General features: G+C 40.2%; 2 protein-coding genes across 4 annotated transcripts in view; both read right to left on the bottom strand.

The window, feature by feature from the left end:
• The window catches only part of LOC149186613 (uncharacterized), a 28,401-nt gene extending 9,906 nt beyond the window's left edge, over nt 1-18,495 (bottom strand). Inside the window, exons 1-2 of the mRNA XM_089412364.1 lie at nt 17,846-18,495; nt 17,600-17,726 (exon numbers count right to left, since the gene is read on the bottom strand). Of these exons, the coding sequence (XP_089268490.1) occupies nt 17,600-17,726; nt 17,846-18,495 (777 nt within the window). The remainder of the gene's footprint in view (nt 1-17,599; nt 17,727-17,845) is intronic.
• LOC149186612 (AP3-complex subunit beta-A-like) overlaps nt 1-23,397 on the bottom strand; it is a 227,823-nt gene that overhangs the window by 55,024 nt on the left and 149,402 nt on the right. For all 3 annotated transcript variants that reach the window (XM_089411074.1, XM_089411072.1, XM_089411073.1), the window contains one exon: nt 22,369-22,728. In XM_089411074.1, coding sequence (XP_089267200.1) covers nt 22,369-22,728 — 360 coding nt within the window. The remainder of the gene's footprint in view (nt 1-22,368; nt 22,729-23,397) is intronic.

The following is a 23,397-nucleotide window of genomic DNA, read 5'->3' as shown; positions in this document are numbered from 1 at the left end:
TGTTCTTCCAAGGAGCCTAGTTGCAACTTCGCATGCTCCAAAGAAGCAGCTACAAGGTCACAACAAGGATTTATACTTCAACTTGCAAGTTAATGGAGTTTCAAGGTGTAAGGTGTCAACCTACCCTTAGGAATAGTTCGATCTTTTTGTGAAGATGAATAACATATGCAACGAGCCAATATTACTGTGTTTATGAGTTTTGCATCAATAATTAGGGTACAAAATAACCATTGCATAGCGTTCCATACATTAGACAATACACATGAAAAAATTTGCATAAAAGAGCACTTACATGACAAAGAGATTATATCAATCCATTTGAATTGCAAGAATGAAGCTCCAAGATAAGATAGCAATCTTCCAAACATCAAAATGCATCAAATAACATCCAATTCGTCCAACAATAGTAGGTATGAGTTCTTTTCTACAAAGATGTACAAATACAAGTGATGATGAGAGATCAAATGATCCTCTCTCATATTTATATGATCCTCCAAGGGATTCAAATGGCCTAATTATGCCTAATAATGCCCCTACAATAAAATAATGTTCAAAATAACATCCTTTTGGTGACAAGCCCACCAAATAGCTCCATAATATGAAAAATAAGCCTCTCAAGAGGGTGGAAATGATAATACAATGGCTACGAGGGTCATTGGAAGGCCTAGTGAAGTCCCTCATGTGCCATAATGAATAGGAGAGCTCCAATAATAGTGATGAAGGGGGTGGCCCCTTGATCTCCAAGAAAATGCCCTACACAAAAACATCCTCATGTGTCTCCAACTAAAGCGCACAAGCATGTATCCCATCTACAAGGGCTAGAACAATGATGCAAGCACTCTCTTGTCTCCCATGTTGAGACAAAACCCCATCTGAGCCCTGGATCAATAGCCAAGTGTGTGGTGCAAGTGTGTAGTTGGCTGGGCAAGGTGGTTCAAGTGCGTCATCATCATCAAATAAATCGAACACAAGCAAGCAATGAATGGTGCAAAAGAATCACATGACATGGCTATCTACTCTCTGCTATAGTAGAAGCCCATGGCTCTCAACCCACACCCTACAAATGTCATTATGACCCTCTGAAAGGCTTGGACCCCATATAGGGAGACCAAACCCCAAGATGAAGACCCACCCGCAATCTTGTATAAGATCCAATGTATCTCCTCACCTTCCAATACAACCATTCATTAGTGCAATTGAGAAAATGAGCTTAGAAATCATGGAACCAAGTGGGCACTTCATAATGGCATGCCCTTCCATAATGGGCTTCAGAATGTACAAGTGTCCCCGGGTTTAAGGAGGTTAATCAAGGACCCTATTAGGTGGTTTCAACCTCTAAGGGAGTGACAAGTCCATGCTACATCCGTCAAATGGCATGAATGATGTGAAATATTAGTGAAACGAAGTGGGGTAGCAAGGGAAGGCTCCATAGCACATACCCATGGTACAAGGGTAAGCTATAATAGGGGAGGCCTACACATGAGTGTATAGATGTAGGAGGGAGCAATCGTGGTACATGAGTTACCCTAGCCTTTGTTTTCCCACCTTTCTTCATATGCCTTTTTCCTTTTATTGATTTTTATTTTTATAACTGCTCGGGGCTCCAAGGAATGAGAGAATGATGTGAATAATATAGTAGTGAATACCCCCTTAAGGTTGGTCAGTTCATTGCCCACCAAGGATTGTGACAATCATGGGTTCCTTAACGATGTAGGGGGCTCACATAAGGGCCCTAGAAAACAGAGTGATTGCCATGATAAGGGGTAGAGCTCATGCTTGGCTTTTGCCCACGTGCTAAATTTTTATGTTCTGACCATCTTTTGCATTTTATGGTACATTCCCTGTTGTAAGTGGCCAAATTATGCTTTTGACTTTCTTTTAGCTACATCAACCTTCGGGGCATCGTTCCAGGCCCAACACAAAGTGTGGACAAGGGGAGGGGGAGGCTAACTCCTTGTGGACCCGAATGGGAAATATGTGAAAAGGGGTTATAATGAGCAGAGGGGAGTGATGTATGTGATGTCGGGAAGCAGGACCATGCAACCAAAATCGGGGTTTCCCATGTAGTGCCACTCCTAAAGCTAGTAGCCAATAGAGGAGATCCCATGGGACTAGGATACAAGGTTAACCACCAAGTTGGACAAGGGGACAAGAGTACAGACCAAGCCCATTCTTTCCGTCGAATCCCCCCACTAATCCATGCCCAGAAGTGTCCATGATAAGTAAGCAAAAATACCCAACTACATAATGAAAGCCATACCTTCGGGGTTGGAAGGCCCACCTTCAAACATACGATCATGACAGATGGGTGAGGGTGCATAATGGCTAGCTCAGGTGGTGAAGATGATGCCATATTGAGCTATCTGGTGGCTACAAGGGACTGTTGGTTGTCAGCTGAAGGCAATGTAAGGGAAAAATTTCCCCTACGGGTGTTACCCACAAGTGGTGGGTAACAATCCGGAAAACCAAAAAAATCATAAATATCAGGAAAATATTAGTAAAAATCAGCAAACATCAGCTAGGCCAAAAAATCGCAATTTAGTGATAAAATTGGGTTGTTATCCAGATGTTTGCAACACTAGTTATACTAGAAAAATCTCAGTATGAAATTGCTATGTTAAACTCCCATTCACATATAGGCTATGATATGTATCCCAACAAGTTGCAATATGATCCCGAGAGGTCGTAGTCCAATAGAACTGCACACTGGTAAAATAACAAATGCATTGTAGCATAATCTACACAACTATCGCAGATCATTATTCAAAAAGTGCAAAAGAATGTTGGACATCAAAACGTAATATGAAGAAAAAGCATATTAAATAATAAAGAATAATTAGTAATTATTGAGTTATAATGAAAAGTCAAGATCTTTTATTAAGAAACACATCAATAAAGTCTATTGTACAGCTTGAATGAGCCTAACATTTAAGAACTTGTGTTTCTTCCTGGAGATCACAGGGTCGAATCCACAGTGGGGTAGGGTATCTACACCCCTTAAACGAAGCAATCAAATTGTCACACAAAGAGGGTCCCTTCTCCCACAAACAAGAGGATCTCATACATCAATTTGGTGTCTGGATAGACAATGACCTTAAAATTAGATTATTATTTTATATTACACTGATCAATCCATTCATATTAATATCAATATATTTATTATATTATTTATCTCTTATGTATTACATTTATGGCTTGTCTATTTCTCTTTTCACAGATGCTCCAGTGTATGAACCCTTGGCTTCATTTCGAGTGGTACCGAAGTGATTCTTCCACACCCCTATGTCCAAGCCTTTTTTGTTAGTGGTAGTAACCATTGGTCAGTGGTCAACCACACTTCCTCCTCCATTCAATTTCTATTCTATACACCTACATATTGCTTTCATGCCATCCAAAACCCAAAATATAAAGATCATGCAGTTTGTCGTGTAGGTTTAAAGCAGTGTTACCAAAATCCCAATAAAATCCCCAAATCACAAGTTTTCAACCAAATGATTTTTTCAACCAATCTTTTTTAATTTTGTCGAGTTTTTGCCAATTTTTCGATTTTCTCTGTCAACTTTTACGACTTTTTCAATTTTTTGGGCCCTTGTCGATTTATTCCCAAGTCCAACTTTTGCAACATTGGTTTTAACCAATTACAATTAATTGTGGCAAATAGATTCTTCAATAAAACATAAAAGATGCAACAGCAAACACACATTAACATAGACATCTTATCTAAGAACCCAAAACCGAAAAACTAGCAATATTTTTTGTATAGTATTACGAATATTTTCAACAGCATCCTTGAACCGCCAATCCATTTACCCTAGATTAAAATACAACTGTAGTTCCTTAACCAAAACTAGAAAACCATGAGCAAAACCACCATGTGCCACAAAAATTGCTTTTAGCAAAAACCATGTATCGAAAACCACCAAAAGTGCATGCAAAAACCATCCAAAAACAATTCTGAGGGCGCAAGGGGTTAATCGTGCAAAGAATATAATACATACTCAACAATCTCCCATTTCTTGTTTTCTTTTCACACAGGGGATCACAGGAGTACATGATCAGCAATCTAGGGCAATAATTCCCATTGTTTCTCCACACCAAGAGAACTTCTCAGTGCTCACAGATTTTCTTAATGAATCTGCAACATTCTTCAAAGTATCCACTTTTTCAAGTAGCACCTTCTTGTCTTCAATCATATCTCTCTTGAAGTGATGTTAAACATCAATATGCTTTGTCTTTGAATGATCATTAGGGTTCTTTACGAGGAATATTACACTCTAACTGTCACAATCTATCCATACAGCTTGTTGTATCAACCCAATACCTGAACACAAACTCAATAATCATATTGCTTCCTTTCCTGCATGAGTGGCTACCATGTATTCAGTGCTTGCAGTTGAGAGTGCAACTACATATTGTATTTTTCTCATTTAACTGATTACTCTTCCAAATAGGTTAAACACATACCCACTTGTAGATCTTATGCAACCCAAATCTCCAGCCCAATTTGCATCAACAAAGCCATGTATCTAACACTCTATCCAATCCTGATCTTTCCTTGTTAGCAGAATCCAATCCAACAATGTCGTGCAAATACTTGAAAACCCTCTTAACTGTTGTCCAATGCTCCCTCTCCTACTTTGACATATACTTGCTCGATATTCCAACTACATGTGCAATGTTCGATCTAGCATAGACTATTGCATACATCAAGCTTCCAACTACATTAGTATATGGAACACGGGACATGTCCTCTTCCCCTTCTTGTCTCTTGGGACATTGATCTGCAGATAACTTTACACCTACAGGAACAGACACTTTTATCGGTTTACATTCCTTCATGTTAAACCTCTACAATATTGTCTCTATATACTTCCTTTGACTTAACCAAAGTTTCTTGTTTGCCCGATCTCTTTTAATTTCCATGCCCAAGATAAAATTTGTAGCATTGAGTGTTGATTTGGGGTAGCATCGGATGTGCTCTAACCATGAAATTTGGTGGAGAGGTTGGGGCACATGATATCTCCAATACTATGAATCTGTGTTAGAATGGTCCAAAAGACATGGATCAAGCCAGATCTAATCTTAGCCATTGATTAGGAACTTCATCTCGGTTGTTGAGATGTCAACAAGAAAAGTATAAGAGGAGGCTTGAAGGTCACTTGAAGAACACACCAGAGAGATCAGTCATTCCATTCTCTGGAACGAGGTTTGCTAAGAGAGATAGAATCAGTGATCGGAAAGCAGCTGAGGGGCATTGAGTACAGAGAGATAGAGAGGCAAAGATAGTGCCGTGAGAGCAGCAGAGCAGCCAGAGAGAGATAGAGAGACGCAGGAGTAGCCAGTGCTCACGCGGGGCCACACAGAGGCAGCTAAGTGCTGCACAGAGCACTAGAGAGGCCAGCGTGGCTAACGCAGAGGCTCAGAGAGCTGATGCAGGGCCTCCTGGGGGCTGACGCAGGCCAAGATAGGCTGACGCAAGGCCAATGTTGGGTTAGGAGAGGTTGACGCAGTCCAGATTGGGCAGAAACTAGGGTTTTTGGGGCAGATTGGTGCTAAGTAGCTACCGGAAGGATTATCCGGGGTTTCAGCCAGTAGATTTGTCAGAAACTTAGAGGTATTACTGCCAAGAAAATTCTTTGTTGGGTAGGCCAGTTTCGGCACCCAGATTGTACTTTGATATTGCTTAAAAAGAAAACCCTCATATAGCTGCATCGGTTTTCCCACATTGGGTTTTTCCAGGGACATTAGTCCAAAAATAATGGTGTCATATGGTGTGTTTGTTCTTGTTTATTTTAGTTGTTGATCTGTAATATGTTGAGCATGCACTAGTATTTATTTTCAGTATTTACATTATAAATAACTTGTTAAGGAAAATAACAAGTAGGTATGAATAAATCAAATAAAGTGCATGGAGGGTTTCTAACTAAGTAAACTTAGAAACTTCAACATGGTATCAAAGGGTGATTGCAAATCACAGGAGGACTAAAAGACATCAGCCGAGCAGAGCAATAGCAGCAGAAAACAACTGTCCCGAGGTGACAGAAGTTGTTTCTAGCAACGTAGAAGCCAAGGAGTGTGACGCAGAGCCAACCAAGGCCACGCAGAAGAAGCCGGGACTTGCGCAAAACCTCAAAGAGGCCAGCGTTCCTGATGCAGACCCATCCAAGGTGACGAAAGGCCAGCGCGAAGCAGAGAGGGGCTAACGCAGTCCACAGATAGGCAGTTGCTGGAGTCTAGAAAGCTGCAGGAATATTACAAAGTGGAGCTGATGAGGTACTATAGTTAGAACAGTACCTGACAGAGCAGGAACAGAGGAGTTGTTACAAAGGGTTTCTAGCTGAGGAACCCAGATCAGCAGTGCAATTGCACAAGACGATCAGAGTAGGGGGCATCTCAACAAGCGGCAGAAAGATTTCCAGGAGGGAAATCAGGACTTAGAGGGAGTCTAGAAAAGAACTTCCAGACAAGAAGTAGAGACTCAGAGGAGTCGAACAGAGAACTTCTAGGAGAGAAGTAGAGGAGCATCATGGCACTACACGGGGTAAGAGACTAAGATAGACTGGACGGAGCATCGAACTTCACAGTCTAGAAGACTAGAATCTTATCTGTGCTTGACAGGAATCGTGTCAAGAACTTCGCCTTGAAGGTAATAGCTGTCCCAATCGACCCCAGTGATAATGACAGGTACGAGGAGGCGATGGGGAGGGCCAAGAGCATTATCCTTGCGGGGTCAAGGATCATGTAGTACCACATATAGCCGAGAAGGAAACAACATTTGAGATGTGGGAGGCTCTCAAGAAGTTGTCCCAGCATACTTCTTTGCAAAGAAGAATGTCGCTTGAGAATCAGATGAGGTCGTATCAGATGAAGAAGGGACAATCGATTGACACCTTCCTCTGAGGACTGAATGAGATCTGAGACCAGTTGACTGCTATATGGGCGACACCGGATCATGAGCTAATGGTGAGGACAGCCCTGAATGCTGTCTCAAAACACTGGGAAGTATTTGTCCAGAGTATACTGGGCAGAGGGACACTTCCACCTTGGGACGAGATGTGGGCAGCTCTTCGCCAAGAAGAGATCAGATGGCAGTCGAAGACGAGTAGCAGCAGCAAGGGGATCAAAGTCAAGCAGGAGAAGGAAGATGTGGCTCTAGCATCTGAGGGAAAGCAGGAGAAGCGGAAGAAGAAAGATCTCTCCAAGATCAAGTGCTTCCACTATGGGGAGCTGGGTCATTATGCGACCCAGTGTCCAAGGAAGAAAAGTAAGGGAGAGTCTTTCAAGACTAAGGCAGCACCTGTACGGGTAGAGAAGGAAGTGGAGACAGACGATGACTGTGCCATGAGTGCACAAACGCCACTTAAGCAGAAGTGGGGAGACATCGAGTTGTAGTCAGGCGGACTACAGGCGATGAGGGGCAGGATCCTTGAGGTACCCAGCCTCTTGGATTAGACCTTGCTACGGGAGCCCCGTCGAGGAGTAGCAGGGTTAGCTGAGTCGGGTAGAGACAGATGCAGATGGAGCAGCAGAGAAAGACACAATCCAGGAGTCCCAAGACAGCGCAGGGCTAGCAGGCTGCAGCAGTGCGAGAGGCATAGGAGTGTTGCACCAGTGCAAGATGGCACAGAGAGGTGTGCAACGGTGCGAGATGCAGGGAGTTGTTGCAGTAGTGCAGAGGTCAGAGAGGGAGCACTTGTCAGCGACAGAGGGAGCTTCAACATCAGTGGGTGTCTCTAGCCCAACAAGGAGGTCAGATTGGGAGATCAGTTACTTACTTCTCAGTAACTGAGTTGCAGTGCAGCAGTGGGCAGCACGATGCAGCATGATGAGAGGAGGTGTAGTGCGGATGCAGTGCTGGGAGAAAGGACCAACAGCAGCATGGATGCAGAGGGAGTTGTCGTACAGATGCAGCAGTGGCAATGGCAGAACCATGGGCAGCAGTACAGGAGGCAGCAGTGCAGAGGATGTTGGGCAGGAAGGCCTAGCATCAGCACAGGTACCGATGCCGGATGATCAAAGTAATACTCAGTGAGGAGTATTGCTAGAGCACAGTCCTCGCTAAGAGGGAGTGTTGATTTAGGGTAGCATCGGATGTGCTCTAGCCACGAAATTTGGTGGAGAGGTTGGGGCACATGAGATCTCCAATACCCAGAAAGGGTTTGGGAAGATTCTAAATAGATCAGGAGATATTAAAATAATTAATATTTTTAATGGAGTCCCTAAGTCTAAACTTAGGGAAAATAAAATATTAATGTGTATTAATATGAATCTGTGTTAGAATTGTCCAAAAGACATGGATCAAGCCAGATCGAATCTTAGTGGTTGATTAGGGACTTAATCTCAGTCGTTGAGATGTCAATAAGAAAAGTATGAGGAGGCTTGAGGATCACTTGGAGAACACACCAGAGTGATCAGTCATTCTATTCTTTAGAGCGAGGTTTTCTAAGAGAGATAGAATCAGTGATCAGAGAGCAGCTGAGAGGGATTGAGTACAGAGAGACAAAGAGGCAGAGATAGTGCCGTGAGAGCAGCAAAATAGTGTGAGAGAGAGACGCAGGAGCAGCCAGTCCTCACGCAGGGCCATGCAGAGGCAGCTAAGTGTTGCGCAGAGCACCAAAGAGGCCAACATAGCTGACGCAGAGGCTCGGAGAGCTGACGCAGGGCCTCCTAAGGCTGACGCAAGGCCAATGTTGGGCTAAGAGAGGCTCGTAGGTTTTAACCCCGTACAAAAATTACCTGCATATGAATTCTAAAACACAGAAACTAAAAAATGCGAGAGAATAACACATAAAACAGATATACACAGAGATTTTCCCCTGGATCCCAAAATCAGGACTACCAGCTTGATTTTTCATTATGGTCCTTTCAATGTTATAATACATATTTATACATGCCGAAGCATCCAATACCATGGACCGAAAACCATCGCGTCCAATACCATGGACCGAAAACCATCGCATCCAAAAACATGTGCAAAAATCATGCACAAAACGATAGGTGGGTCCGCCTTTCCTAACATAGGGTCCAAAACCAAAATTTTCTGGGGCGCTGCCTCGGACCCCATAAAGTGGGGTTACGGGTACACCTCAAACCCCCTGTGACCCCCCCTCTAACCCCCCAGTTAACTAGGTGGGCTAGTCGTGGAAAGAATATAACACAACCCAACAAGGCTAACACAGTCCAGATTGGGCAGACACTAGGGTTTCTAGGGCAGATTGGTGCTGAGTAGCTACCGGAAGGATTATCTGGGGTTTCAGCCAGTGGATTTGTCAGAAACTGAGAGGTATTCGGCACCCAGATTGTACTCTAATATTGCTTAATAAGAAAACCCTCAAATAGTTGCATCGGTTTTCCCACATTGGGTTTTTCAAGGGACATTGGTCCAAAAATAATGGTGTCATATGGTGTGTTTGTTCTTGTTTCTTTTAGTTGCTGATCTGTAATATGTTGAGCATGCACTAGTGTTTATTTTCAGTATTTACATTGTAAATAACTTGTTAAGGAAAATAACAAGTAGGTAGGAATAAATCGAATAAAGTGCATGGAGGGTTTCTAACTAAGTAAACTTAGAAACTTCAACACTGAGATCCTTCATGTCAAATTTAGATGACAACTGAATTTTCACTTATTGGATGATTTCTTTGTCATTTCCATTTACCAACATATCATCCACACACAAGACCAAATAAATAACATGATCACCAAGTGATTGGAAATACACACAGTGATTTGCTCTGCTCTTTGTGAAGCCAAGTCCCAATGTACAGGTATCAAATTTTTGATACCATGTCCTTGGTGATTGCTTTGACCCATACATGGACATTTTCATCTTGCATACTAGCTCTTTCTTTCTTATCACAACAAAGCCTTTTGGTTGCTTCATGTAGATTTCTTCTTCCAAATCCCCATGTAGGAATGTTATCTTCACATCCATCAGTTCTATTTCAAGATCAAAAGTAGCAGCAACAAATAAAATAAATCTAATTGAAGTTAGCTTGGAAACACAAGAAAATATATCAGCAAAGTCAATTCCCTCTGCCTGGGAATAACCCTTAGCTACTAACTGATTTTTTTTATCTTTCCACTCATCCTCCTACCTTCAACTTCTTAAACCCCATTTGCTTCCAATGGAATTTTTTTGAGCCGACAACTCCATTAGATCCCAAGCCTCATTCTTGTCTAAGTCTGTCATTTCTTCAACCACGTGCGTCTTCCAAAGTTTTCCATTCTCTAAATCCAATGCCTCCCTAATAGTTCTAGGATCATCATCAACAATAAACAAAGTAAAATTAGAAAGGAAACCAGGTGGAGTATACCTTTCTACTTGCCTTCTTTCCCAAACCGATCTCTTGAGTTCCAGAGTTTGTGGTTCTTCTTTTGATTCATGTTCTTCTCTAGAATCTAATTCATTGTCCTTCAATTCAAACTCTATCTTTTCGGTTCTTTCTCCCTTGGTAGAACTTGTTTGCAATGCCTTTGACTTCTCTAAATATCACATCTCGACAATACACAACCTTCGTAGTTTCTGGATTCCAAATCTTATAACCTCTCGGACCATCTTTATACCCAATAAAGACACACTTTTCAACTTTCTTATGCACCTTACTCATATTCTCCTTTGGAACATGTACATAAGCATCACAGCCAAATACCCGAAGATGTTTAAGAGAAGGTTTCTTACCAGTCCACACCTCATGTGGAGTCTTGTCATCAATTGTTGATGAAGCTGATCTATCTACTAGATAACACAGTTTCTGTTGCCTCTACCTAGAATTCTTGTCCTAACTCGGCACCATTGAGCATGCTCCTTCCTTTCTCCATTAGCATGTTGTTCATCCTTTCTGCAACTCCATTTACTTGAGGTGTGTATGGAGTAGTCTTATGCTTTGCTATACTGCACTTCTTACATAATACTTCAAATTCATTCCCATAGAATTCTCCACCATTATCTGTCCTTAGCACCTTAATTTTCTTCTTTGTTTGATTTTCCACAAGAGCCATAAACTCTTTGAACTTGTCAAGGAATTCAGATTTCTTCCTAACGAAACATATCCATGTATACCTCAAGAAGTCATCTATAAATGATACCAAACAAATCATTATGCACCAATTGTAATATTCCATTTGAACTCGTAAAACCAAAGGAGAATCTTACCCAATTCTGCTTCCCATATAAACAATGCTTGCAGAAATCAAAATCCAAAGAGAAATTAGACGTACCTTCTACCATACCATTACTATGTAGTACTCAAAGGCCCTTCTCTCTAATATGTCCCAATCTTTGATGCCACAACATAGCCTTTTCTCCAAAAGCTACAAGAGTGTTTCCTTTTTCTACTCCACTCCTAGGAACAACAACATTGTTCCAGCCATCACTAATAGTGCTTCCCAACAACTTATACAGAGCTTCAATCTGAATGTTGGTAAACCCAGAACTGTACGTTGGAATTTAACTCAGATTTTCACACTGAAATGTTTATATATCTATATATATATATATATATATAATAATGACTGAATGATAATTTACATTCCCTCAGACGATATGCCTAAATAGGCAGTGACTGGTCGCAAGGGTAAATGGTCACGTCTTTTTAACAATGACTCTTCATTAAGAAAAATGTTTAGATAAATAATTATTTATTTATTTATTTATGATATTTTATTAAACTATTTCCATGAACTATTTATTGATAACATTGCCCCATCCTTAAAAATTTCTTTGTCCTCAAAGCAAGGGTAACGAAGGGTACTTTTGTTGGAACTTCTCTGTTTCCCATGAGGAGTCTTCTTCTAGAAGCTTTTTCCATTTGATTAGGTATTCTCTAATAGTTTTCGAACTAAGTACCTTTTCTCTGGTTGCAAGGATACCTTCAGGTTCTAAGATAATGCTTCCTTCTTCATCGACTTCAGGTATCTTGGTTTGAGTTGATTGGTTTTGACCTAGTACCTCTTTGAGGCACGAAACATGGAATATGTTGTGGATTCGACAATTATCTAGTAGTTTCAATCCATAAGCTATGTCATTGATTTTCTTGATTATCTAGAAAGGCCCATTAAACTTTGGAGCTAACTTGTTTTTTCCTTGTTTTAGGGATAACTGCTCGTAAGGTTGTAGTCTTACAAAGACCTAGTCTCCTCCTTCGAATTCTTTTTCTGAATGATGTTGATCAACTTGTTGCTTCATTCGATTTCGGGCAGTTGCTAGGTTTCCTTTAATATCTGGATGGTCTTTTGACTTTCTTCCAAATGGCTCTGTACTGCTTGAACTTTAGTGTCATTTAATGCAAAAGCTTTCCATCTCAGGGGTTCATAACCATACAGGGCTTGGAATGGGGTCATTTTGGCAGAGGTAAGATAGGTGGTATTGTTGGACACCTAATCCTCAATGGGTTAGTGTGGAAGCCAAATGGACAAAAGGAGTCCAAGAGACCTTGGGATGTGAAACCCAATGGTCACATATTGTACTATAAATGTATATCTCTTGTTAATAAAAATCGTACTCTCATGATTTATCATTCAGATTATTTTTGCTCCCATGTGTGTTTAACATGGTATCAGAGCATTGATGTGTGGCCTGTGTAGTTTTCCTCCTCACGGTTTATCCCTTAATTAAAAAAAATGACATGTTGTTATTCCATGAGCAGCTGGTCTGAGCTGCCTTGAATAGCGCTGGCCTGGTCTTCATTACCTCTAATTTTTATGACTTGAGTTGTTTGGTTAACGCCCGACCTATACCGCCTCCTCGGCCTATATTCGATTGAACGTTACCTGAGCACTCCGGCACGTCCAGCTTTTCCATTATGAAATTCTTTGTTAGTGCCTTGAATAGCGCTGGCCTGGTCTTCATTACCTGTAATTTTTATGACTTGAGTTGTTTGGTTAACGCCCGACCTATACCGCCTCCTCGGCCTATATTCGATTGAACGTTACCTGAGCACTCCGGCACGTCCAGCTTTTCCATTATGAAATTCTTTGTTAGTTGAACGTTACCTGAGCACTCCGACACGTCCAGCTCTTCCATTATGAAATTCTTTGTTAGTTAAACGTTACCTGACCACTCCAGCATTTCCCATAGGAAATCAATCGGCCAGTGGTTTATTCCATGTATATCACTGCGATTATACTGATGTGTCTCTCTGGTTACAATGACATATTTTTGTTGTTCCAATTGCATATATCTATGGTGATGTTGGCATCGCATTTTTTCCCAGTGAGTCGCATCTCTTCACCATGAGACATATCTCCTTTCTGTGCATCGTATTTCTCCATTGAGGGCCGTATGTCTTTACTGTAAGTTATACCTTTTCGCTGCTGACTGTATTTCATTGTCAAGATTCGTACCTCATTGCTGTGGGGCATATCACTTTACTATGAATCGTATCTCACCATGGTGGGTTGTATATTATTACTGTGGTATCGTGCTGCTGGACTAACATATATGTTGGTGAGTTTTGAATCAAGACTGAGAACAAATTGACAGAAGATCGAAGCAGGAGGAGATTAATATTAGGAAATGAACAGGAGATTTCAACCGCCAGGGCCATGACAATCCGATGCAATCGAGCGGCAGTGTCACATGCCTGAGAGTGGATTTCAACGGTATAACTAATGGTAAGTACGACATGATAATGGCACGGGCAGCCGAAGGATCGCCTTCCATTTTACTGGCAAAATACGGTATCAAAGTGCTATAGCGCTATGGTCTCATGTTGTATGATATATACCTGGTGTCGTTGCTGATTTATCTAACCCTCTGTTGAAATCTGAGATGATGCCATTGGCATAACCGACGCAGCTTCCATTATCGTGATTTCTCTAAACTAATCATCAAAGGTCTGCAGCCTAAAGGTTCTACATTCGATATTAGATATTTTTCGCTCCCAATTCATACATTTTCTTGAACCGATCTGCAAATCTTCTGAGGAGCAGCTGTTGATATTCAGCAATGCTATATCGACACTACTACAGCTTCTGCTTCCCATTTTTTGAACATTGACCATTGAATGTTATTGCTGCATTATTATGTATGCGTTGTACATTTACATTAAATATATGCGTTGTATTACATTTAACACTTGAACGCAGCTCCATACTGCTGAAAGGAACGAGTTCTGAAGGAGAATGTAAGGTCAAATCTCTGTGTGTGTAGCAGAGATAAGTTTGATGTTTGCTGGCCCTTCATCTTCAGTGTTCTTCATGTGTGTCTAACATGCCACATCAGATTTCTTTGAGTTTCCCAGCCAAAACAACAATGATTATTCATGATATCACTTGCCACCTGTGCATGACAAACTCAAATGAAACTTTGAAGCAATCCAACATGGACGATATTGCTCAAAAGGCGTGAATCAACGACTGTTAGTTTTAACGCTGCATACAATTGGGATAAACTGAAAACCGTATGGTACAAGTTTGTGTGTTGAGTCTTTTTGAAGTTCAAGACCATATATGCTCGGTCCAAATGACATGCAAATCGTTGGTGAACTAATACAGTTCGTTGGCCGGTAACAATGTTGTTTTTGAAGGTTGTGCAAGTTAGTTTATGCTTTGCATAAGTCTAGTCTTCATGTGGCTCCATTCAAAATGCCCCATTCAAATTTGTTGAAACATTGATATCAAATTAAAATTTTGAAGTTCTTCCACAAGTATTTGTCCAGCATATTATATATTTACATGAACCAACAACAAGGAATGCACCACCTCTGCTGAACGTAGCTGTGATACCCTTCAGCGTGGAGTTTATTCTGACATTGTGGGCGCCACGAAACATTGTACGGTTGACTAATATAAGCCAAAGAACCAGCATTGTACAGTTTGCTAAGTATTTGGACATGTAAGGAGGTCTATCACTGTTGTTTCAGCGTGCTAGAGACTCATTCCAATACCTATGACCTGAGCAAGTGTTGGAGCAACATTCTGGGTCTGAAAGTCCTTGCTGGAATTTACTCTCTTTGCTCATCTTCATTGCCAGAAAGTGGCAAGATCAAAGAATTGTGTTATAATTGTTGAAGTTTTGATAGCCATCATTTCTGATTTGAAAGTGAAGGAGTATTTGAAGGATCCAAGCAAGTTTGCAGTTGTCGCTGCCCCAGCTGTGGTATTAAAACTCATTATAGTTTTTGTCTACATATATATGCATTGATTCCTTGATTCATTTGTTGCACATTTACAAAGGATTTTTTCGTGTCTTTGTACTGAGAGTGGATGTTACTTTTACTCCTTGGGTCATAGTTGTGATCAGTTTTTTTTTTTCTTTTAAAAGGGTGTAATTTTGACAATGGAGAATATGGCTCGAATTACTGAAATATTAGAGTTCTTAAAAACTCTGATACATTCCTCTAATCATGATACATTAAAAGTCAGCAAAGTTTCTCTCACAGACATTCAGGTCTGTCTACAAAATGCACATGAGAATATTGAGTTTTCGCAGCTTGAGACACAGCTACAGCAAGAAGAGCTACATCAAAATAGACATCATTCTGAACCTGTTTCTGTTCAGAACAATGAAGCAGACTCCCATAAACAGCAAGTCAATATTGTTGAAATTCATTCAGATCCAATGCCCAATAAAGCAGCAGTTATACATGCAGATGCAGAAACTCAGTCTACACTTCCCAAGCCCATCATCAAACCTTAGGAACAGCTTGTCCACAACAAGCACAGAACTGGTCTTGGATATGACAAGGACTTGTCCTTTCATATTCCAGACTACGCCAAGCCCATTCAGTTTCAGAGTGCTGGATTCATTCATGACAGTTCACCTGCTCCTCATGACAGTTCACCTCCAGCTGTTCCAGACTCTGCCCCTCTTCCACAGCAACAACAACAACAACAACAGATTGTGAAATGCCAACACTGTGACCGAGTTGGCCATTTGAAAGATCACCGTTTTGATCTTCATCCATGTAAGCACTGTCATAAAACCACCCATTCTTCACACAGATGCTTCAGAAACAAATGTCCTGCAAAAACAAAGATTCATCTTGGATGGATCGCTTCTTGGCAATGGGCATCAACAGCCAAGAAGATATTCCAAACACATGTCATAACTTGTTCCAGAGTATTGAACAGTCTTGCAGTTGAGTTTTCTCCATCTTCTCACCTTGTATCTGACAGGGGGGGAAATGATGGTCATCTACAAGCTTCAAAGCCACATCAAGCGAACCTGAGCCACAACCTGCCACACCAATTTCAGAGTTGTAGCCAGAAACAAATATGCTCGTGAACATGCCTTCAGTTGGCAATCTGGGACACTTCCTCTAGCAGAAAACTTCAGCTTCTTGCCAGTTTTGGAAGAATTCTAGGAACACAATTGAGAACACTTCCTCTAGCAGAAGACACCAGCTTCTTGCCAGATTTGGAAGAGTTCCAGGAATTGCATTAAGCATTCCAGAGTTGTTGGTTATAATTAAACCATCACAGGTTGAGACTTCCCTTTTCAGGTTGAAGTTCTCCCTTTTATGCGGGGTGAAACCTCCCTTTCATGGTTGAAGGTTTCCCTCTTCAAAACAATAGGAGCACTTCCTCTAGCAGAAAACTTCAGTTTCTTGCCAGTTTTGGAAGAGTTCCAGGAACTGCACTAAGCGTTCCAGTGTTGGTGGTCATCCTTAAACCACCGCCCTTTATACCAACATTTCAGAGAGCACATTCAGCCTAGTGCTACCATGCATTTTTTCACATTTGTATTACAGCTCTCTTCTTGGACTCATAAATAACCCTTCGGATTAAGGGGGGGAATGTTGGACACCTAATCCTCAATGGGTTAGTGTGGAAGCCGAATGGACAAAAGGAGTCCAAGAGACCTTGGGATGTGAAACCCAACAGTCACATATTGTACTATAAATGTATATCTCTTGTTAATAAAAATTGTACTCTCATGATTTATCATTCAGATTATTCTTGCTCCCATGTGTGTTTAACAGGTATTGTACCACCATTCTGCTAAATGCAACCACTGTGACCACTTGCTTTACTTGTCAGATATGAAGCATTGTAGGTATGTTTCTAAACACTTATTTACTATTTCTATTTGACCATCTGTTTGCGGATGGTAGAATGAACTCATGTTAAGGGTTATTCTAGCTTGGTTGCAAACTTCCTTCTAGAAATTTCCCCTAAATCTTACATCTCTATCACTAATGATGACTTTAGGTAGACCATGTAGCTTGTAAATGTTTTTGCAAAAGACTTCTGCAATTTGGTTATTCGAGTCCGTTTTCTTGATTGCAACAAAGTGTGCATATTTAGTGAGTCTATCTACTACAACAAATATTTTGTCCTTACCATCAGACATATGTAAACCGTCGATGAAATCCATGGAGATTTCTTCCCATTTCTGATTTGGAACATGTAAGGGATGTAACAATCAAGGAGTTGAGACATTTTTGCTTTTACATATTTGACAGATGTCACATTCGGCACTTACTTCTGAATTTCCTTACTCATTCCCTTCCAGTAGAACGACTGACGTGCATTGTAGTATGTCATTTTTCCATTCAAAATTAGGATGTTAATAGATGTTTTCATTTATCAAACAAGAGTCTGGATCCCTGGCATATTCAGTTTGGATCTCATCCAACCAATCAGGGTCTTCTACCAATGCAAAGCATGTTATGGTGTCTTCATCTTTACGTGAGAGAGTGTCAATAACCACATTATCCTTTCCCTTTTTGAGCAAAATGTCCATGTCAATGCGGCCAGTTTCTCTGTCCACTTCTGTTGATCTATTGATAATGTTTTTTGTTGAAACAAGAATTGTGAACTGTTATGATCTGTGCAGATTGAAAACTTGCTCCCTAATAAGTATTGACGACCCCTGCTTAATGCATGAATAATGGCCAACATCTCTTTGTGGTAGGTAGACTTCAATCTTTCCCTTTTATTAAGCTTTCGACTTTCATAAGCTATGGGGCGATCGTCTTGCATCAATACTACTCCAATCCCAAATCCTGAGGCATCACATTCTACCACAAAAGGTTTGGAGAAATCTGGGGTTCTGAGAACCAGGGTAGAAGACATTATCTCTTTTAAGGATTCAAAGCATTCGTCCACCTTATTTTCCCATTGAAAGGAATTTTTCTTTAGAAGATTTGTTAGTGAAGCAGTCACACGTGCATAATTTTTTATGAACCTTCTGTAATATCTGGTTAATCCAAGGAATCCCCTAAGTTTTGATATATTCTTCGACTTGGGCCAATCTTTGATCACTTTAATCTTACTGGGATCTACTTTTACTCCTTCCTTAGATATGATGTATCCCAGATATTCAACTTCCTTTTGTCCAAAGGTACATTTTGATAATTTGGCATAAAATTGATTCTTCTCTAATAGGGAAAGTGCTTCTTCTATATGCTTGAAGTACTCCTTCCATGTTTTGTTGTAGATAAGGATATCATCAAAGAAAACCAATACGAATTTTCGCAAGTATGGGCAAAAGAGTTCGTTCATGGTTGCCTGGAAGGTGGTTGGTGCATTTGTTAGACCAAATGGCATTACCTTAAACTCATAATGCCCTTCATGAGTTCTAAATGCAGTCTTCTCAATGTCTTCCAATTTTACTCAGATTTGATAATAGGCTGCCTCAAATCTAATTCTGAAAATATTCTACACCATGGAATTCGTCCAGCATCTCAAAAATAAATGGAATGGGGAATTTGTGTTTAATAGTGATCTTTTTTAATCCTTGATAATCTATAATCCCATGTATGCAGATTGAAAAACGCACTCTATGGCCTGAAGCAAGCTCCTAGAGCTTGGTACTCTAGGATTGATATATACTTGCAACAGTTGGGTTTCACAAAGAGTAAGGCTAATCCGAACTTATACTTCATTGTGGTGAGTGAGGAGCCTCTCATCCTGGTGTTGTATGTTGATGACTTGATCATCACTAGTGCAGACAGACTCATTGAGGGCTGCAAGAGAGATCTTGCTTCAGAGTTTGAGATGAAGGATATCGGCTTGATGCATTATTTTCTGGAATTGGAGGTGTGGCAGGACAAGGGGCATTTCAACCTGGGACAAGGGAAGTACATTGTGGATATTCTTAGCAGATTTCACATGGAGGACTACAAACCCATGTCTACACCTATGATCACTAACTGAAAGAAGCTTCACGCTTCTGATTCCGAGTTGGTGGATCCTACTCTATACAGACAGTTGATTGGTAAATTGATGTATTTGGTCAACACTCGACCAGATATATGTTTTGCAGTTAACACTATGATTCAGTTCATGTGTGAGCCCAGGAGACTGCACTGGGTGGCTGCAAAACACATTCTTCGTTACTTGCAGGGGACTGTGGATTTTGGTCTAGATTATAGACAGGTTGATGGAGTGAGACTGGAAGGGTACACGAATTCAAATTGGGCAGGTTGTGCTTCAGACAGGAAGAGTGCTTCCAGGTGTTGTTTTGGGTTGGGTTCGGCAGTTGTGTCATGGATCAGTCGGAAACAACAGTTAGTTGCAATGAGCCCAGCTGAGGCAGAGTATATGGCTTCTAGTTTGGCTAGTTGTGAGGCCATATGGCTTCGCAAGATGTTCTTTGGTCTATTTGGTCAAGCATTGAGACCTTCAGTGATTTACTGGGATAATCAGAGTTGCATAAAACTCATGGAGAATCCAGTTTTTCATGACAGATCAAAGCATATTGAGATCAAGTATCACTTCATTCAAGACTATGTCCAAAAGGGAGTTGTCAAGCTTGAGTACATTTCACAAATGAGCAGGTAGCAGATATTTTCACCAAAGCCTTACCAAGGGGCAAGCATGTCTACTTCAGAGACAATATGGGAGTGGTGAGGAACATTTTCCTAGGTAAGAGGGAGTGTTAAAATTTGGGTACCAGAGGACAAGTGGTTCCCTAAGGCTTTGATCTTTGACCTAGGGAAAAGTCTCCAAATTTATTTGTACTTTTCTCCTAAAGTGACTTTATAACTGATAAAGTTACATTCTAATTTAAAAGTGACTTTATAAGTGGTAAAGTCACATTCTAATTTAAAGATGATTTTATTAAAGTCAATGAAGAATTAGAAAGTGAAAAATTGACTATGGAAATAAAAGGCCAAGTGGGTCTTTCTTTAAGTGGGTGAGTTAAAAAATAGAAAGTGAGAATTAAATGCACATTTATTCTCATCCCTAGATCTAAATGAATCTCAGCCATTAGATCTTAGGGTAACCTGAAAGGTCATTTAGAGAGTAAAAGGAGAAGAGGAGAAAAAAATCAATTCATTCTTTCATGAGCATTTGAGAGAAAGAGAAGAGAGAGCAAGGAAAAATTTCTGAGCAGTGAGGAAGTGAATGAGAGCAGCAAGGGAACATTTCAGCAAATCTGGGTAGCAGCATTTATTGGCACGCATCCCAAGGCAAAACTGTACATCAGGAGAAAGGCACGGAAATCAAGGAAGAGGAATAGCAGCAAGGGCACAAATTTCGAGGCAGATTTGGGCACAATTTTCGAGGCAGCCACACTGTTGAAATTTGTACGGTTCGTACAACAATTTCTAGGCACGTTTTTCGAGGCAGGCCAAAGAGCATTTAATGTTGTTTTATAGCTGGAAATTTTTTGTTTTGGTTGTTTGATGATTGGCAAGATTTTCGAGGTGGAGTGCAAGCACAAAAATCGAGATAAGTTGTAATTTGTGGTTGCTGGAATTTTTATCGTGTATTTCAGTTTCTCTGTAAAAGCAATTTCAGAAATAAAGAAGAGTTCTCAAACTGGTTTTCCCCAAGAGTTGTAGGGGGTTTTTCCAGGGTCACATTGACCAAAAATCACTGTGTTATTTTCTGTGTGGCCATCATAATTTTGTTGTGTTTTATTTCTGCAATTTCAGCAATAGTGAAATCTCTAAATTTGTGTTTTCAGAAAATATTGTTATTTCCAGATTTTAGAATTTTTATCATGCTTGGATTTAAAACTAAATGCATGGAGTGATAAGGAAAACTAATAACCAAAGTGGGGGTTGAAATTTCTTCAAATTTCTTCAAGATTGTGCAAGAGCAAAAAAACTTGGATGCAACAAAATAACAAATGGTTTAGTAAATGGGGTATTTGCTTGAACGCATGTCCCATAAGCAACAAAGAGATAAAAGCTTTTGTTATAGAAAAGTTCCACAAACGAACCTGGGATAAGGAGCTAGGAAGAAAGAAAAATTACTATATTGAAGTGTTTAATACCACGCATAGTCATCAACCAAAAGCATACATGGAGGCCAATATCTCTTGGAGAGCCAAAATTCTTATTGCTCAGTTAAGGACTAGTTCTCATCAACTCCGTTGTGAAACAGGGCGCTGGAAAATGCCAAAGGAAGTGTGGGAGGAAAGAGTATGCATTTTTTGTTCTTCCGGAAAAGTGGAAACAGAAAAACGTTTCATTTTAGAATGTGAGGCCTTCAAAGACAACAGGAAAAGTTACGCAGATATGCTGGCAGCTAGCTCTTGGGATAATCTATTTAGAGAGGGGTTTGTCGAGAAGCTTGGAGCATTTATATTGAAGCTTCACAGAAAAAGGGCAGAATACATCACGCAGATGAGAAGCAATCTGTTCCATACGCTATCTTTAGCCTCGTGGACGTTAAAATAATTTCTTTCTTTCTTTCTTTCTTTCTTCTATCCACATGAAAAATTTGATGCAAGATGGAGAAATCAGAGCTTTGAAAAAATCCAACATAAGAAACTTGACACATTTTCCATACCATCTCCAAACATTTTGTTTTTAAGTTTTCTTGCATTTTTCCCATAGATCAGATTTTCCCAAAGGCATTTCAAGTTCACTAAGACACTTCAGGTGACTCATAAGCTAAAGGGTTTAAGATGAGGAAAGAAAAATGGATTGGAAGGAAAAACATATTCAACACCTAGGCGCTCCCCTAGCGCTTTGCCTGGGAGCACGGATCTGAAGCAAATGCACCATCGACGAGGAAACTCTTGGTATCACTAGTACTTCCAACCTTCAGATGTCTGTATTATTCCCTCTGACTGCCTTTTTAATTTGAGGATATTTCCTTTTTAGTAGGATGGCATTTGCATCCACAATATTGTTTTGATGTTCTACACTAAATCTGGCACCTCAAGGTATCTATGTCAACAATTACTTCTAAGGAATATTATCAAATGTTAAAACAAAACTTGAGGACATATAATGAAAGGAACTTTATTATTTAAACTAGAAATGATGTTTGAAAAAGTTTTCTTCCACACAATTATGATATATGCATCAGTGGCATCTGACTCAATGGATACGATATATAACAGAAAGACCAGATCAAATATTTTGAGGACTTTAGAAATATAAATGGATTAAGGCTACCTTTTTTTAAATGTTCCCATCAAACCCAACTATAAAAGACAAAAGACAAATAACAGCTGACCTTTTCCAATTCAACTGGATGTTCTCGTAGGATCGATTTGATAGCCAATATCGCCTGTGTCAAAACAGATGCCTCTCTATTAACTTTATCACCCCCAGTAAGCATCCAGTCAGCTCGGAAAACCAAATCTGCCTTAATTCCAGGAAAATCCTTTTTCCTGGAGTCAGCAGTTCCTTCAGAATTGTCAGTTTCTTCATTACCAGGACAGTTGTTTCCCCGCAATGCTATAGAGCTCTGTCTAACCAACGCCAGGAGACCTTTCAAACAAGTCAAAGCCACAGATGGAAGTCTTTTAGCACATCGTCCAATTGCAGAGACTGCATCTGCGGCAAACTTTCTATCTGGATCTCTAATATAGTCCTGTGGGCAAAGTTTTAACATTAGAAATAACTCACCAAGTTCTACCATGCAGAAAACAATTTAGCATGTTATACATCCCTATATTTTTCAATGGAATCAAACAAAATATTAAAATAAAAAATTGAAGTGCTCTATCTATGGTGCCACTCAAACATGTTAAAGTTCACTCCTTACAAAACCAAACAAGCACAGTGCTGAACTAAGGAAGCTTGAGATTCTATGTTCACTTCAATAGTGTCCCAATCAGTATAAGAAAACTGGAAGTTTGTAAAAGTATTCCATTTTCCCAACCTGAAAGCTAGTCCCAGTAGTTGAGCACAATTTCATCTTGAATATGCCCATATTACCTAGCAACAAATTAGAAGCTTGTGAAAATCATCCATATACCCCAACCCAACAGGCTGCTAAGAATGACAATGCAAATGTTAACTCCCTTCAGATGCAAATGATGGTATAAAACCTGTTATCTCCAAAGTAATCCATCAAGCCAAAACCTTTCTGCATCAAGAGTTGACGTCTCCAGCATAGCTGAAACTAGATGTATCTCTGGATTAAAATGCCTGCCATTATTGATCTAATTTATGACTGAGTTAATAACCATTTTTTGAAGTTAAATTCTGATGTTAACATCATCCTGGGTAATGTATTGTGCTGTCTATCTTATGCAAC

This window comes from Pinus tabuliformis, chromosome 3_1 (assembly GCF_031772625.1).
Source record: "Pinus tabuliformis cultivar Carrire ecotype Pingquan chromosome 3_1, CPIR1, whole genome shotgun sequence".
Taxonomy (NCBI): domain Eukaryota; kingdom Viridiplantae; phylum Streptophyta; class Pinopsida; order Pinales; family Pinaceae; genus Pinus; species Pinus tabuliformis.
Note: the sequence above shows the minus strand (reverse complement) of the source record. Positions and strands in the feature narration are given on the sequence as shown.